Consider the following 16,220-nt stretch of genomic DNA (forward strand, 5'->3'; position numbering starts at 1 on the left):
ACTGGATATAGACGGCAAATATGCATCAACTGTCAATATAGACCAAGATCTCTGAGGAATGTTTCCAGCGCCTAGTTGAGTCTAGTCTTAAATAATTAAGGCAGTTCAATAAAGAGAGCTCATTTGGAAGAACTGAACATAATTTATTGACTTAAAGAATTTGATTTTCTGAGCTCTTTGGCGATTAGACTCCAATGAACCATCATAGCAGAGTCCCAGCAACAATAGTGATTAGAACAGGATCCCCAGAGTGTAGATGCTGAAGGTGAAGTTGGAGGTTAGGACAGGTGGAAGAGGGTAGCACGAATGAGAGTCCAAATGGCAGAAGATCATTGATATTTACAGAACAGAGACTGAAGATGGGGCAAGAAAATAATCAAACCAGAGTAATAATGTCAGTGTTGAGTTTGTGGATGTGAAGAATAGACTAACAGCCTGAATTTCAAGGAAAGCAGGTCAATCAGTGATTATAGATCATCTTTATTGAACTTGGATAGAAGCTTCATTACTTAAGTCCAAAGGGTCCAACTTAGTACTAGCAAGGAGTACCTAATAAAGTGGCTAGTGAATGTGCTTCTCATACTTAAACCTCCCCTGTTCTGTAATTGTACTGTTGCAGATGTCACCTCTTGAAGAACAAATGTTGAAATGCTTGCTGAAGAATATCCCAGCATGCAACATTTTTGCATTTATCTAACTATAAAAAAAAATTCAATTCAATTCAATTCAATTTTATTTATACAGCGCCAAATCACAACAAAAGTCGCCTCAAGGCGCTTTATATTGTACAGTAGATAGCACAATAATAAATACAGAGAAAAACCCAACAATCATATCATATGACCCCCTATGAGCAAGCACTTTGGCGACAGTGGGAAGGAAAAACTCCCTTTTAACAGGAAGAAACCTCCGGCAGAACCAGGCTCAGGGAGGGGCGGGGCCATCTGCTGCGACCGGTTGGGGTGAAAGAAGGAAAACAGGATGAAAGACATGCTGTGGAAGAGAGACAGAGATTAATAACAGATATGATTCGATGCAGAGAGGTCTATTAACACATAGTGAGTGAGAAGGTGACTGGAAAGGAAAAACTCAATGCATCATGGGAATCCCCGGCAGCCTACGTCTATTGCAGCATAACTAAGGGAGGATTCAGGGTCACCTGGTCCAGCCCTAACTATATGCTTTAGCAAAAAGGAAAGTTTTAAGCCTAACCTTGAAAGTAGAGATAGTGTCTGTCTCCTGAATCCAAACTGGAAGCTGGTTCCACAGAAGAGGGGCCTGAAAACTGAAGGCTCTCCCTCCCATTCTACTTTTAAATACTCTAGGAACAACAAGTAAGCCTGCAGAGCGAGAGCGAAGTGCTCTAATAGGGTGATATGGTACTACAAGGTCATTAAGATAAGATGGGGCCTGATTATTTAAGACCTTGTATGTGAGGAGCAGGATTTTGAATTCAATTCTGGATTTAACAGGAAGCCAATGAAGGGAAGCCAAAACAGGAGAAATCTGCTCTCTCTTTCTAGTCCCTGTCAGGACTCTTGCTGCAGCATTTTGGATTAACTGAAGACTTTTCAGCGAGTTTTTAGGACATCCTGATAATAAAGAATTACAGTAGTCCAGCCTGGAAGTAATGAAGGCATGAACTAGTTTTTCAGCATCACTCTGAGACAGGATATTTCTAATTTTAGAGATGTTGCGCAAATGGAAGAAAGCAGTCTTACATATTTGTTTAATATGTGCCTTGAAGGACATGTCCTGGTCAAAAATGACTCCAAGGTTCCTCACAGCATTACTGGAGGCCAAGGTAATGCCATCCAGAGTAAGGATCTGCTTAGATACCATATTTCTAAGATTTTCAGGGCCGAGTACAATAACCTCAGTTTTATCTGAATTAAGAAGCAGGAAGTTAGCGGCCATCCAGGTCTTTATGTCTTTAAGACATTCCTGCAGTTTAACTAATTGGTGTGTGTTACCTGGCTTCATGGATAGATAGAGCTGCGTATCATCTGCATAGCAGTGAAAATTTATGCTATGTCTTCTAATGATGCTACCTAGGGGAAGCATGTATAATGTAAATAGAATTGGTCCTAGCACTGAACCCTGTGGAACTCCATAATTAACCTCAGCATGTGAAGAAGACTCTCCATTTACTTGAACAAATTGGAGTCTATTAGATAGATATGATACAAACCACTGCAGTGCAGTACCTGTAATACCTACAGCATGTTCTAATCGCTCTAATAGGATATTATGGTCGACAGTATCAAACGCTGCACTGAGGTCTAGCAGGACAAGCACAGAGATGAGTCCACTGTCAGAGGCCATAAGAAGATCATTTGTAACCTTCACTAAAGCTGTTTCTGTGCTGTGATGAGCTCTGAAACCTGACTGAAACTCTTCAAATAAGCCATTCCTCTGCAGATGATCTGTTAGCAGTTTGACAACTACTCTTTCAAGGATTTTTGATATGAAAGGAAGGTTGGAGATTGGCCTATAATTAGCTAAGACAGCTGGGTCTAGAGATTGCTTTTTAAGTAAGGGTTTAACTACAGCCACCTTGAAGGCCTGTGGTACATAGCCAATTATTAGAGATAGATTGATCATATTTAAGATTGAAGAATTAATTAATGGCAGGACTTCTTTGAGCAGTTTTGTAGGAATGGGGTCTAAAAGACACGTTGATGGTTTGGAGGAAGTAATTATTGAAGTTAACTCAGAAAGATCGATTGGAGAAAAAGAGTCTAACTTAACATCAATGGTACTAAAAGTAGCTGTAGACGATATTACATCTGTGGGATGATTATTGGTAATTTTTTCTCTAATGATAAAAATTTTATTTGTGAAGAAGTTCATGAAGTCATTACTAGTTAACGTTAAAGGGATGGTTGGCTCAGTAGAGCTCTGACTGTTTGTCAGCCTGGCTACAGTGCTGAAGAGAAACCTGGGGTTGTTCTTATTTTCTTCAATCAGTGATGAATAGTAAGATGTTCTGGCTTTGCGGAGGGCTTTCTTATAAAGCAACAAACTATTTCTCCAGGCTAAATGATGATCCTCTAAATTTGTGACACGCCATTTCCTCTCCAGCTTACGAGTTATCTGCTTTAGGCTACGTGTTTGAGAATTATACCACGGAGTCAGGTACTTCTGATTTGAGACCTTAGTTTTCACAGGAGCTACAGTATCCAGAGTCGTACGTAGTGAGGAGGTAAAATTATTAACAAGATAATCGACCTCTGTTGGAGTAGCGTTCAGGTAGCTGCTCTGCTCTATGTTGGTACAGGGCATTGAAGATGATAACAGTGGGTGGATTATATTCTTAAACTTAGTTACAGCACTATCAGAAAGACATCTACTTTGATAAAGTCTACTCTCCACTGCTGTGTAATCAATTATTGTAAATGTAAATGTTATCAGGAAATGATCAGACAGCAGAGGGTTTTCAGGAAACACTGTTAAATGTTCAGTTTCTAAGCCATATGTTAAAACAAGATCTAGAGTGTGATTAAAGTGGTGGGTGGGTTCTTTTACATTTTGAGAGAAGCCAATTGAGTCTAATAACAGATTAAATGCCATGTTGAGGCTGTCATTTTTAGCATCTACATGGATGTTAAAATCACCCACAATAATTATTTTATCTGAGTTGAGCACTAAATCAGATAAAAAGTCTGAGAAATCAGAGAGAAACTCTGTGTAAGGCCCAGGTGGACGATAGATGATAACAAGTAAGACTGGTTTCTGAGTTTTACAGCTGGGGTGGACGAGGCTAAGCATCAGGCTTTCAAATGAATTAAAAGTCTGTCTTGGTCTTTCGTTAATTAATAGACTGGTGTGAAAAATTGCTGCCACACCGCCCCCTCGGCCTGTGCTTCGAGGTTTCTGGTAGTTAGAATGATTCGGGGGTGTTGATTCATTTAAACTAACATAATCATCCTGCTGCAACCAGGTTTCTGTAAGGCAGAGTAAATCGATTTGTTGGTCAATTATTAAGTCATGTACTAACAGAGACTTGGAGGAGAGAGACCTAATATTTAATAATCCACATTTCACTGTTTTACTCTTTGGTTCAGATGTGGATTCTGTATTGTTCTTTCTTTTTGATTTTTTATGTTTAAGTTTTTTATTGCTGGTTTTTGGTTTGTTTTTTGTCTGTTTGGGAGCTGACACAGTCTCAATGGAGATGGTTTTTTGGGGGGGTAGCAGGAGGAGAGAAGCTGCAGAGAGGCGTGTAAGACTGCAACTCTGCTTCCTGGTCCCAAATACAATTAAAAGCAAAACATTCCAGTTTTTAAAAGAAAGAGAAATAAAGCCAGCGGAGTGAAAAAGAGAGAAAGACAAAGGAAACCATCAGAGCCTTCAGTATTGATTTTATAAGTGCCTCGACTCTGTTGAACAGACGGGATATCATGCAGGAAAAAAACAAGGCTCTCCAATGCATCTTTTGCTCCTGCATTAATTACTGTCATGTCTGGCTTAAAGTGTGTAATATGTGAGCTCTCCATGTCTCCTGTATGCATGTGTGTGATAAATATATTTATGCTTACAAGCAGGTAAAAGGAATGAAATTGGTTTAGAGTCTGTGACTCATTGCTGCATGACGTTTTGTCTAAATGACACCACATGAATGCACAGCGTCTTTGGACGTGTTAGTGTGAGTCCTCACATTAATCCAGTTTATTCCCGTCTGCCTGGTTCAGCCTGCTTTGGCCTGGACGACCTTTCGCGTGGGTCTCTACTGTGGCTTCTTCATCATTCTTGCCATCTGCTTCGTTCTCACTGGTAAGTCTAAGTTATTGTTTTCACCGGCGTCATAGTTCATCTTTAGAAAGCAGTAAACATGCTGTGGTTTGTTTAGGTGCCGTGTTCTTCCGCTCTGAGAACGTCTGGCCTATGGTGCGGATCTATCGGGGCGGTTTCCTGTTGATCCAGTTCCTCTTCTTGTTGGGCATCAACACCTATGGATGGAGACAGGCTGGAGTCAACCACGTCCTCATCTTTGAGATCAATCCACGAAACAACCTCTCACACCAACACCTGTTTGAGGTGAGAAAAAAGATGTCTCCTCTTATAGAAGATCCTGGAAAATTGCTCAAATCTCTGAGTGGCAATCATGGATTTATAAACTGTTTAGCCTGAGTAAACATGGTTGTTTAGCTACATGGGTAATTATGATTCAAGGAATAGATTATCATGTAAAATAAGATTTGATTCAGTAGAAGCACTACCTTTAGATGTCCACAGGGTTTTGTTGGTAACCCAGAACTGAAAGCAGAACCTCTTTTTCACTTGTTATTCTGATTTTTGGGTTAATGGTGATCATGTGTCAAAGGAACTTTCTTTTAATGCCATTTTTTCCTTCCTCTGCTGCAGATTGCTGGTTTCCTGGGCGTGTTGTGGTGTCTCAGCATCCTCTCCTGTCTCTACTCGCAGTACACTTACATCCCCATGCAGGCCAACCCTCTCATACTTTATGGCTTCATGGTGCTCTTCCTCATCAACCCCTTCAAGACCTGCTACTACAAATCACGTTTCTGGCTCCTCAAATTGCTGGTCGGTTAACTCGTTTACTGGAAATGCTCCTTTAATGTATAGTAAATAGTCCATGCCCATGCTAGAGTATTGCAAACTGATATGCTTAATCACAATGAGGAAAGTAAACAAAATAGGGGTGATAGATGACGTTTATATGCCTGAAAGGGTCATTTTAGCCCGTTGCTAGGTGGTTTGTGGGCAGGTATAATTCAAATTTTGTGGAAATAAATGAGATGCTATTGTTAGGAAACTAAAATGATAGACTGCTTTCATAAGGTGTTGTAGGTTTAGAAAGGCAAAAAACAGCTCCAGGTTGCTAAGTGGTTGCCAGGGTCCGTGATGACATCACTATATACAGCTCAAAAAAAAGCTAAAGAATAAATCAGAGTTTAGCATCAAGTCAATTAAACCTGTGGGCATTGATCTAGTCACTTAGGTAGCAGAGGGGTTGTTAATAAGAGGGGCAACAATGAGACAGCCCCCTGCACAGGAACAATTGTACAGGTGGACGCCTCGGACAGTTTTTCCTGTTTTGCTGTAGTTTTGCCTTTAGCTGGGGTGAATGTCACTGCTGCTAGCATTAGGCACATGGACTGCTGTTAGCGTCGGGATGAAATCCTTGGACCCATTGTCAGACCCTGCGCTGGTGCAGTGGCTCCTGGGTTCCTCCTGGGGCACAACATCCAGGCAGTTCCTGGAGAACGAAGGAACTGATACCATTGACTGGTCCCACGCTCTCTCGACTTAAATCCAATAGATCACCTCAGGGACATTGTGTTTCCATCCATCCAATGCTCCCAGCTCAAACTGTCCAGGATCTCAGTGATCAGGACACCATCGTGCCCTGACATTGTCAGACATGCATAAAAGCACACGGGGGCTGAAATTTGACCAAACTCGACAAACCTGCCTCGTCAGTTTTCACTTTGATTTTTGGGTTGTCTTGAATTCAGCCCACAGTAGATTTTCATTTCCATCAAATAATGTGGCTTCCTTTCATTCCTAACACATTGCCACACATTTTTCTGAGCAGTGTTTTCTCAGTGTTTGGTTGCTTAACTCCTGACTGTGTAGGAGGAGTTTGCAGACAAAGAAACAAATACACAGGCAGACAGAGATTTGGTGTATTATAGTAAGATACCACCTGCCATACTTGCTAAAGGGAGTTGTGTCTTGAGTCACTGGGTATTTTGCTAAAAAGACTGTAATTCAAACTGGATGCATGATCCCAACAGTCAGGGTTCCTGCAAGTACAGTAACAGATATTTGCAGCTGTGACACAGCAGCTGATAAGGACTGCTTTAACAACATGAACCCAGTGCACACACGATGAGATGTAAGATCCCTGCTCTGTGTGTGTGCTGAGGAATGAACGCTGTCACTTTGCAGTGTCGGAGAGAAAGACACAACCGTGGCATTTTGTTCAGATACCATTACCACATTAACTTTTACCAAAACATATCTGGACCAAACAGAAGGTTTATTGTGCAGACGTTTTAAGACCTAAAAAGGAAAAATATTCTCTGGTTAAATCATACTTTCAATAAATCCCATAAACACCAGTGAGCCTCAGTCATAGTTGGCTTAGATTTAGAGAACATACAGTAGCAAGCTCTTGGTAACGGGGTGTAATTAATTTTGTTCCTGTGTTATTTTGGCATTATTATCCTAACGCAACCAAGATTTAAAATAAAACAAAGGAAAATCGATTAGAAATTCGCTTCTGAGCTGTGTCTGCTTTTCTAGCTATGCATTTTCTATCTAACCTGCGATTTAAATGTGTTTGTGCACGTGTGTGCATGCGTCTCTATCTCGCACAATGAACGCAGGTACAATTCAGATATCCATCTCAAATCTCATGTTTACAAAGCCCTCCTGTGTTACTCTGTCCTTTGTCTAAGCTGTGATAGGGGCCTTAAGGAGAGAGGGTGGGGTGTGTGTGTGTGTGTGTGTGTGTGTGTGTGTGTGTGTGTGTGTGTGTGGTGAGACAGAGGGCAGGGGGTGAGGGATAATAGAATGCAGCTTGTCTCTGGGGAGGTGGAGGCTGTGACTGTGCAATCATTACAGGCATAGATCTATCAGTATGTTGATGCCCGGAGCTCCTCCTTTCCCTCCTCCTCTTCTTCCACTTCTCCTTCAGCCCCTCATCCTCCCTCCTTCTCCCCACCTGTCCCCCAGCATCAGCAGAAGACCCCCTGCTCGTATTCGTGTCCCTTCTTTCGCAGCTCCCCGCAGTCCTCAGCCCTCCTCCTCTGATTTGGCTTCACAGTCAGTCTCACTCTTGATTGGTCCTGCACACTCATAATGGCTAGCATAGAATTAGAAGAGATATGAAGTGTTGGATTATTGTTTCATTGGAGTAAACAGTGTGTTTTCTTACTAGTAATGAGATCAAATGTATCCATGTCAGGTGTGCGTGTTGCCTCTGATGACAAACACCAGTATAAGATTTCATTACAGGACAAATTGCAGAGCTAGCAGCTGAATTACAAGTGTTTGCTCAAGAAATGAAGACGTTACCGTGAGTGCAGCAGGCTTAGCCTTTAGACAACAACACATGGAGTGGATATGAGTGAGATGGCCACTCGATCAATACTGACTTTGACTGACTGGTTAAAAGAAATCAGCTAATATGTGCAAAAACAAAAAAATATCAATACTGTGTGACATTTGTAGTGAATAAAGAGTATGTGGGGTTTGGGAGGGTGTGTGCAGTCACTCCTGAATGTCAGATGTAGCCGCGGGTGGGGTTAAATGGAAAAAGTCGAGCAGGGTTGTATCATTTTACAAAGCGTGGTCAATAACTGAACCCCTGCCAAAGTCATATCCCAAATAACACGCCTGTAGAAGCAGGCTGCAGAGCACAGCCAGCTTCTTTCATGTGTTTGTGTTCACTAATAATTAGTGGCACGCAAATACACAAATTCACGTGCACAGGCACAAAAGCATGACTCATTAGAGCGTCCTGTGGCGTGCTGATAAGGTAGGCTGGAGGCTTTATCCCGTTGCGTTAGGTGTCTCCCTCGGCTTTGCACTTCTCTAGTAAAGTACTGCAGGATTTGCACACAAATAATTTGTTGGCTAATTCAGTCTCAGTGATGAACCGCAGACTCGGGGTAATTTCAGCATGACGTCCCAGGTAAAGTTTGTTGCAGTGAGGTCAGCTGGGGCGTTTTCTGAAATGCAAGAAGCATTTTTCAGGTTTTTGTTCCACATTTTCTGTTTTCACCATCCGTCTTTTCATTCTTCAGTTTCGTGTTTTCACCGCGCCGTTTCACCGGGTGGAGTTTGCAGACTTCTGGCTGGCTGATCAGCTCAACTCTCTGGTGTTTATTCTCATGGACCTGGAGTATCTCTTCTGCTTCTACATCTTCGAGCTGCAGTGGAGCAACAGCAAGGGTCTGTTACCCGACTTTGGAGGTGAGGCGTTATGCTCTGCTTTTGTTTAGTGGAAAAGCATGCACAGTAGAAACATAAAAACATTAAGAAACACTGAAAAAGCTGTCTGTATGTTTAAGCCCTTTGGTTGCACAGGGACAAGCCTAGTGTAGCTAATGGACAGATCAGGGTTATCATGCTATTTGTTCTGCATCTAATGTGACAGACTGTTGAGATTTCCTGTGAGAAAATATGACATTTTAATCGCCGTCTGCTCGAGTGATACCTTGGCCTCCATGTGCCAATTAACATAGAGCTAATGGAAAGTAAGTGTTTGGTCACACAGAGGGCATCATGTGACTCTCATAATGATGAGTGTTTCTGTGCAAAGGGTAACATGGAGAGGAAATTGTTGTAGAGTGAAAGAAGAGGCGATCTTCATATCGGCCGTGACACCACCAAGTTCACGCCCTTGGAGAGTTTTGTGACTGCATTTTGCACGACTGTGACATCATCACGCTGGCAGAATGTGTCCACAGAGCAATTTCTGCACCAGGACTTCATTTTTCCCTGATCACACACACACTGGAGTGAACAGTACTCTGTTTTATATTGTTCTAGGTTCCCGAGACTTCGTGTGCCACAGCTACTCCTACGGTCTCCGTGCCATCATCCAGTGTCTGCCTGCTTGGCTGCGTTTCATCCAGTGCTTGAGGCGTTACCGTGACACAAAGAGGGCCTTCCCACACCTGGTGAATGCTGGGAAATATTCTACCACCTTCTTTGTTGTCACCTTTGCCGCCCTCTACGCGACACACAAAGGTAGGAGACGGGACTGATAAACATATGTACGCTGAGGTATCAGCTGGGCAGACGTTATATAACAGCTTATGTCATTTGCAGTGCTTTGAATCAAAGAGGAACCCAACGCAGACACGCTCAGTCTCAAGCTGAAAAGTCGACAGTTTCGGTGTGTTTCGTGTATTACAGGAACATGTCAGCTCCACACAAAAGGCTAAAATGCCTTTTGTGTGGAGCTGTGTGTACTCAAAGAGCAGAGGTGACCTTGAGCGCAAATGCTAGAAGCTGGCCTTGGTTTCCATGTCAGTGCCTGGAGCTTTATAAAGAGAATGGGAGAGGTCTGTCAAACACAGCTGTATATAAACAAGGCTCTGCTCTCGGTTCAGGAGGTCAGACAGAGGAGAGGCGGCAGATTGGTGAAAGTCGTGGATTTAAAAAGAAAAAGCAGAGATTTGAAATTACGAGCAGGTTGGAAGGAGACAGAGGATGTAAAAAGAGACCGGTTAGCATTAATAGTCGAGTCACTCTCTCCGTAACAGCTTCATAATTACCCTGAAATTATTAAAATTATTCTGATTCAGAAGCCATATCACAAAGGAATTCATGTTCAGAGACGCTCGGGCAGTAAAAGCAGCTTTGCATTTCCCGTCTCCATCGCAGATATTTGTTCACACGTCTCCTTTCAAAGCTGCTTTTCTATTTAAACCCTTGCTGGCATTTTGCTTGCCGATATATTTATTTTCCAGCAAAATGCCAGCAACGAAACTTCATCTGCAACCTTTTAAATCACTAAATGCTATGTCTCGGTTTGGCTTTTTTCTCTTTCGATATAAATTTAAATCAATGCATTTGCTTCCTAAGCTGACCGTCAGTGATATTGAATGAACCAGAAGGAGAGACAGACAGACCTCTTTTTCTTTTTTTTCTTCCATCTCAGTAGGAAAGGCGTCCATTAAACCATATCCTCCTTCCTCCTCTGGTCTGAAGCCTGTGTACCCTTAGACTAATGGCCTCCCTTCATGTGTTATTCTGTATGAAGCTGTCTTTCATCCAGCATGATAATGGAGGCCAAGGCTGATCGCTGGTTAAGTGAAGGAGGAGGGTGGGAAGACGGTTCCACAGACACACACAGACACGGACGTTGAATAAATGGTTGAGGAAACTGCCTGTTGAGGAGATCTTTTGAGTATTTCCTACATAAATAGGCTTTGATGACTGGATGCGGTTGCCAATATCAGAATAACCTGAATCCAAATCTGGTAAAGAAGCAATAAGAGCCTCAGACACACTAAAAATGTCGATGTACGAAGGAGCTTTAGCGCTGATATTCACTGGAGCCTTACTGCGGACAGGACGGTGCCAAGTCTGCCTGCATTGCCCAGCAGACCTGACAGAAAAGACAGCAGGTTGGTATCATGTTCACACCACTCGGTCCAGCTGTAAAAGCTGTCTGGAGTGTCACTCGGTATCTGGCAAAGGTCCCAGCACCTGCGAGTGGATGTGTCACCTTCATCACTAACGCTTTCATTGTGACCTCACTGCCACATCACCTCGCCGATTCCTGGAACTGCCCACACAGAACTCCGGGAAGCAAAATGAAGGAAATAAATCACAGGATTCTCTACAGAGGACTGAGTGGTGTTCATTGGCCCGTGCTTCCATTTGCTGATCTAAATCTGTAAAATTAAGAGGCACAGTCTCCTCTGTGGTCTACATGGGCCAAAGTGGAATGTGGCATTGGAAATGAAATAAGTAATCTGTGTGTGTTGAATCATATTTTTTAATGTGATTCAGCAAAACTGAGCAGATTTCTCCCCTCAGAGGAAACGCTCAGCTCACTGCTGTGAGCAGCTGATTGGACACTGGCATGAAACTATAATCTCAGCAGAGGCTCTGAGGCCTGTAACCTGAGAGATGCTGGAGGATTTCCTGGTGTGGGCAGAGTTCCCAAACTGTGTAGCTGCACTGAGGCCTGACAGTAAAGCGGCTGCTTTTCTCGGGATCAATACGGGATCTGCTTTATGTACAGCAGCTTGAGACTTATCACTGTTTGAGATGCAGAGGAGTTGCAGGCCTAATGCTAATTTAAATTCTTGGGATTTATCCAAAGGGAAGGCAAAGGCAGAAGAAAACGATGTTTGACGCTCAGAAAGAGAAACGCAGCCCTGTGCTAGCCAGTGAAATGTTGTTTGGAGATGGGAAAATGTGATGTTAAAGGTAAACCACAAAGTGCAGTGTAGAGTCACTGCAGGCATGGTTTTAAAGAGATCCCTCCATCTGTAACACCAAATCCTGTAAAACATCTAAAATAACCCTGAGGAACACGACTCCTGCTGGTCTGTGTGTGAGGTTAACTGTGGTGGTGACGGGTGGAAACGGACTGAGACGGCTGTAAGAATCCCTAAATTTAGAAGCGATAGCATGCTGAGAGGAAAGTAAAATGGGAAATTTAATGCGAAGAGGTTGGAGAGAAAGCAAGGGTGCAGCAGGGGCAAGTGAGGACATGAAAGGGAGGAGATACTAAGATTTAAAAGATATCAAAACGGAAATAATGGAGGAGAGGAGAGGAGTGTAATTACCAGCCCCGGGCTGAACGCATGCCTGCTGGACTCTGCTGGAATAGAGATGAGGCCTGAACTGACAGCTTTTATAACTTAATTTCATGTACTGACCCCTCAGTCATTATCAGGAGAGGAATTACAGCACACACACCGACACAGCTCTAGTCAAACACACACTCACGTTTACCGAAAACAGATAAAAGCTCTGCTTTGAGTCAAAACCCTCTCTCTCTCTCGCCATCTGTTTGAACTCTGATTCACCCCTGCTGCCCAAAAAGCAGACTCTTGTTATTATCAGTAAAGCACATCTCGATTCAGATACAAGGTGGAAATCTGATAAAGTGCATCTTCTGTGCACATGTTGAGATGGAGCTAACAGGTAAAATAATTAAAATAAAGCTGTAAGTATCATATTAGGTTGGAAGAAGTCTGAGCTGGAGTTGAATAAACACTCAGATCCTTGATTTATCTGAAAGCACTGAGACAACAGTGTAAAAATGGTGTTTTAAGCCCTGCTTTGAACACAAAGGTATTATCAGAAAATGTCTATAAAATATTCAAACTAAAAGCACCTAAAACTGACGCTGGGACTGTATTTGTTATCATGTAATACTATAATACTACAGTAGTATTAGGTTGTTTGTACTTATGCATTAATACTTCAAAAGCAGTGTGCTGTTGTAGCTGATCGAATGATATTTTACATGGTTTATTCATAAAGTGAGGCTGTAAGTCTCTCTCCAGCAGGGCACAAGATAAATCAGATCATTAATGAAGTATTAAAGAAAAAAAATATCATTGTTGGTCTTTTCTTTCATGATACGCTGTTTGAAAAGTTATTTGCTTTCACCTTTATTATGAAATAAATGTATTACCTGTATAATTATGATGCCGTGGACTTTTAGATCAGCTGCTCTGTTTCACTGTCACTGTGCAGTCCTGTCAGACACCAGACGTTATTCTGGGTGTTGGAAGAACAGCAGGTAGCACGAAAGTAAGGACACCAGAGGGAGGTGAGGACACGACAGAGAAATATGATTCTAAGATTTAAATGTTGAAACGCTTTTATCAGAGAAAAAGAAATAGTTGAACAGGCTGAGTGACACATGAGGACAGTGGGATAGGATGCAGGAGGAGAGCTCTGGAGAAAGTTCAAAAGTTCTAATCACCCCAATACAGTCGGAGGGACGGTGGATGTATCAGGCAGGAGGAAAAGAGGAAGACACACAGAAGGTTCGTGGAGGGTTGGTGTGCATCCTTGCAACGGATGGGGTGAGATGGAAGCTCCAAGGGAATAACTGAAAGATGAAGAAGAATTAGATGGTGTTTCAATATCTAAGGTTATCTGGCCTTTGTGACAGCACCGTGGGAGGGGAAGTGTGGGGGAGCGTGTCTGTGTTTGTAACTACTAACTAAACCAAAAACGTGACACAAGGTGAAAATGAACTAAAACGCTCAGATGAAAGTAAGAGAATCAAAAACAAACCACGCTGTGAGGACGAGTGCTGGATTCTTAACAGTGAAAAGGAAAAGCTGAAAAATAATTCAACAGCAGCCATTCTTGTTGTTTTCAAGTCGTTTCCCTCTTTTGGAACTTGACCTGTTGCAAAAGATGTGCTCTCTCGTTATCAGCACGACTGGCCATGACAACAGCAGTGTGTGTGTTTGAAAAGAAAATAGAGATTGAGTGTGTGTGACAGGAGCCAGTAAGCACCGTTAGCCCATCCTGACCAATTCAATCAATGCCCATCCCACCATGGTTGACCTCTTAATGGCCCAACAGCGAGCCATCCTTGTGGAAAGACAGCATCAGGGAGTGGAGGATTAAATACCTCAGTACGTTAAAGCTAAAGGAAATCACATCGGTGGATATTCTCCAGTGAAAAGAGTCTATTGTCCGGGACTAAGTTTAATCTACAGCTGGGAGACCTCGGTGTGGCCGTAGGGACCGGTTCCATCCCGTCGCTCAGCTGATGCAGCAAACAGCACAATGGAGGCAGCAGTTAACAGCGCAGCAGTAATTCTCTGTTGTCCCGGCTCTGATCCCTGGCGTCTCGTAGGCTGGCAGCACGTAGAACAGTGACTATGACAAATGAGAGCGAGCCCGATCTCTGCCTGGTGGCTGCCGTCTGTGTCTGTGCGAGTCGATGTGAAAGGCCATCGGGTGCTGATTTATACATCGGCGCCCACTGAGGAACAAGAAAATCACATCCACACGGCTCCCACAGAGACACGCGGGCGCTGCTGAGCACAGCTATAAAAACACTGTGACATTACGCAGTACATCAAACAGCTGTAAACTAACTGCAGATTGTTGTACAGCACAGCTGAGAGCACTTTAACAAATAATAATTATCACGATTAATCCTTCATTCATGTCTCAGAAGGCAGAGTGAGTGGGTTTTTTTAGGACTTACAACTTTTGTTTTTTAGAGAAAAAAATCTACTGTCATAACATCAGGTCCTGTTTTATTTAGCATTATCACCTTACAGCAAGAAGGTCTTGGCTTCCTTTAGTAAGAAGTCAGTGGTTCAACCCTCCAACCTACATGGGGAAGTATCCTTGGCAAGGATACTGCATCCCATAAGTGCTCTTTGCTGTATCCATGTGAGTGTGAGTGTGTGAAGGTTAAAAGTGCCACGTGTCTGCATGAGTTCTCTCCAGGCACAGCCCAAAGACCTCTATGGGTCTGTCTCTGACAGACTGGAGAGCTGTGTATCATATACAACCACTCCTATGCTGTTTTGCTGTTTGAAGATTCCCCCTTGATCCTGCAAAGACCAGTAAGTGCCCGTCTCTGCAGGAACCTGGGCAAATGTTGGTCCTTTATTTATCCAGGTAAAAAATCTAATTGAGATTACAAATTTCATTTCCAATAGAGACCTGGCGTCATGGCAGCGGAAGTCAAAACTACATGTACCACATAAGTACATTTAAACACAGAGTTTTCCTGACAATGTCACAGCTCCCCTTGACCTCTGACACAACTGACCCATAAAAAGTGCAAACAGACATGCTATGTACATTTTTGCCCCCAATTATAGGGGCTATCGTGGCTCAAGAGTTGGCGGTTGCCGGTTCGAGCCCCGGCTCCGACAGTCTCGGTCGTTGTGTCCTTGGGCAGGACACTTCACCCGTTGCCTACTGGTGGTGGTCAGAGGGCCCGGTGGCGCCAGTGTCCGGCAGCCTCGCCTCTGTCAGTGCGCCCCAGGGCAGCTGTGGCTGCAATGTAGCTGCCATCACCAGTGTGTGAATGTGTGGATGACTGGATGTAGTGTAAAGTGCTTTGGGGTCCTTAGGGACTAAGTAAAGCGCTATACAAATACAGACCACTATTTAAACCACATTTACATTTTGCAGGTGGCGCTATAGAGCCATTTTCCCACACCCAGGGAAAAAAACAATAAAACATGACAGCTTTCATCGTGTTCGAGGCGTGGGCCAAATTTCATGACTTTTGAAGCTTTCCCAGCTCCTCATCGGCAGCTTACCCGTTCATGGCGAATCGCCATGCCAACAGGGCGTGGTCTTAAATAAAAACTCACAATTTTCACAGTAAGGCATCATCAGGGCCCGAAGTTAATGCAGACGACCTTTGGGGTGCATGTAATGAACCTGTGAAGAGAACAAAACTTGATCTTTCCTGTTCCCACTAGGTGGCGCTCTAACTGGCGCTGATTATTGGCATATGAAGCTGTTCAGATTAAAGACAATGAAAAACAAACTGTTTGTTTTAGATGTCCATTTAGTTTTGGTGATTCCCCCAAACAGTCTGGTTACGTTACCAAGCTTTAACACCTTTTCACACTCTTTTTTTATGCTGTGGGCTGCAAGTGTGTAGATTTTAGTGCAGGCATAATGAAAAGTGAACATTGAAGTGTTATAGCTCTCTAAGGGTATCTGTTCAATCGATCAATGCTGGTCTACTCGTGGCAGGAGGGCTCCCTCTA

The 16,220-nt window shown here is 43.1% G+C and overlaps 1 protein-coding gene across 1 annotated transcript in view; it reads left to right on the plus strand.

Moving 5' to 3' along the window:
* The window catches only part of xpr1a (xenotropic and polytropic retrovirus receptor 1a), an 84,199-nt gene that overhangs the window by 61,576 nt on the left and 6,403 nt on the right, over positions 1-16,220 (plus strand). Inside the window, exons 7-11 of the mRNA XM_063466265.1 lie at positions 4,695-4,776; positions 4,853-5,040; positions 5,368-5,547; positions 8,781-8,949; positions 9,529-9,729. Coding sequence (XP_063322335.1) covers positions 4,695-4,776; positions 4,853-5,040; positions 5,368-5,547; positions 8,781-8,949; positions 9,529-9,729 — 820 coding nt within the window. The remainder of the gene's footprint in view (positions 1-4,694; positions 4,777-4,852; positions 5,041-5,367; positions 5,548-8,780; positions 8,950-9,528; positions 9,730-16,220) is intronic.

Source organism: Pelmatolapia mariae, linkage group LG23 (assembly GCF_036321145.2).
Source record: "Pelmatolapia mariae isolate MD_Pm_ZW linkage group LG23, Pm_UMD_F_2, whole genome shotgun sequence".
NCBI classification, from domain to species: domain Eukaryota; kingdom Metazoa; phylum Chordata; class Actinopteri; order Cichliformes; family Cichlidae; genus Pelmatolapia; species Pelmatolapia mariae.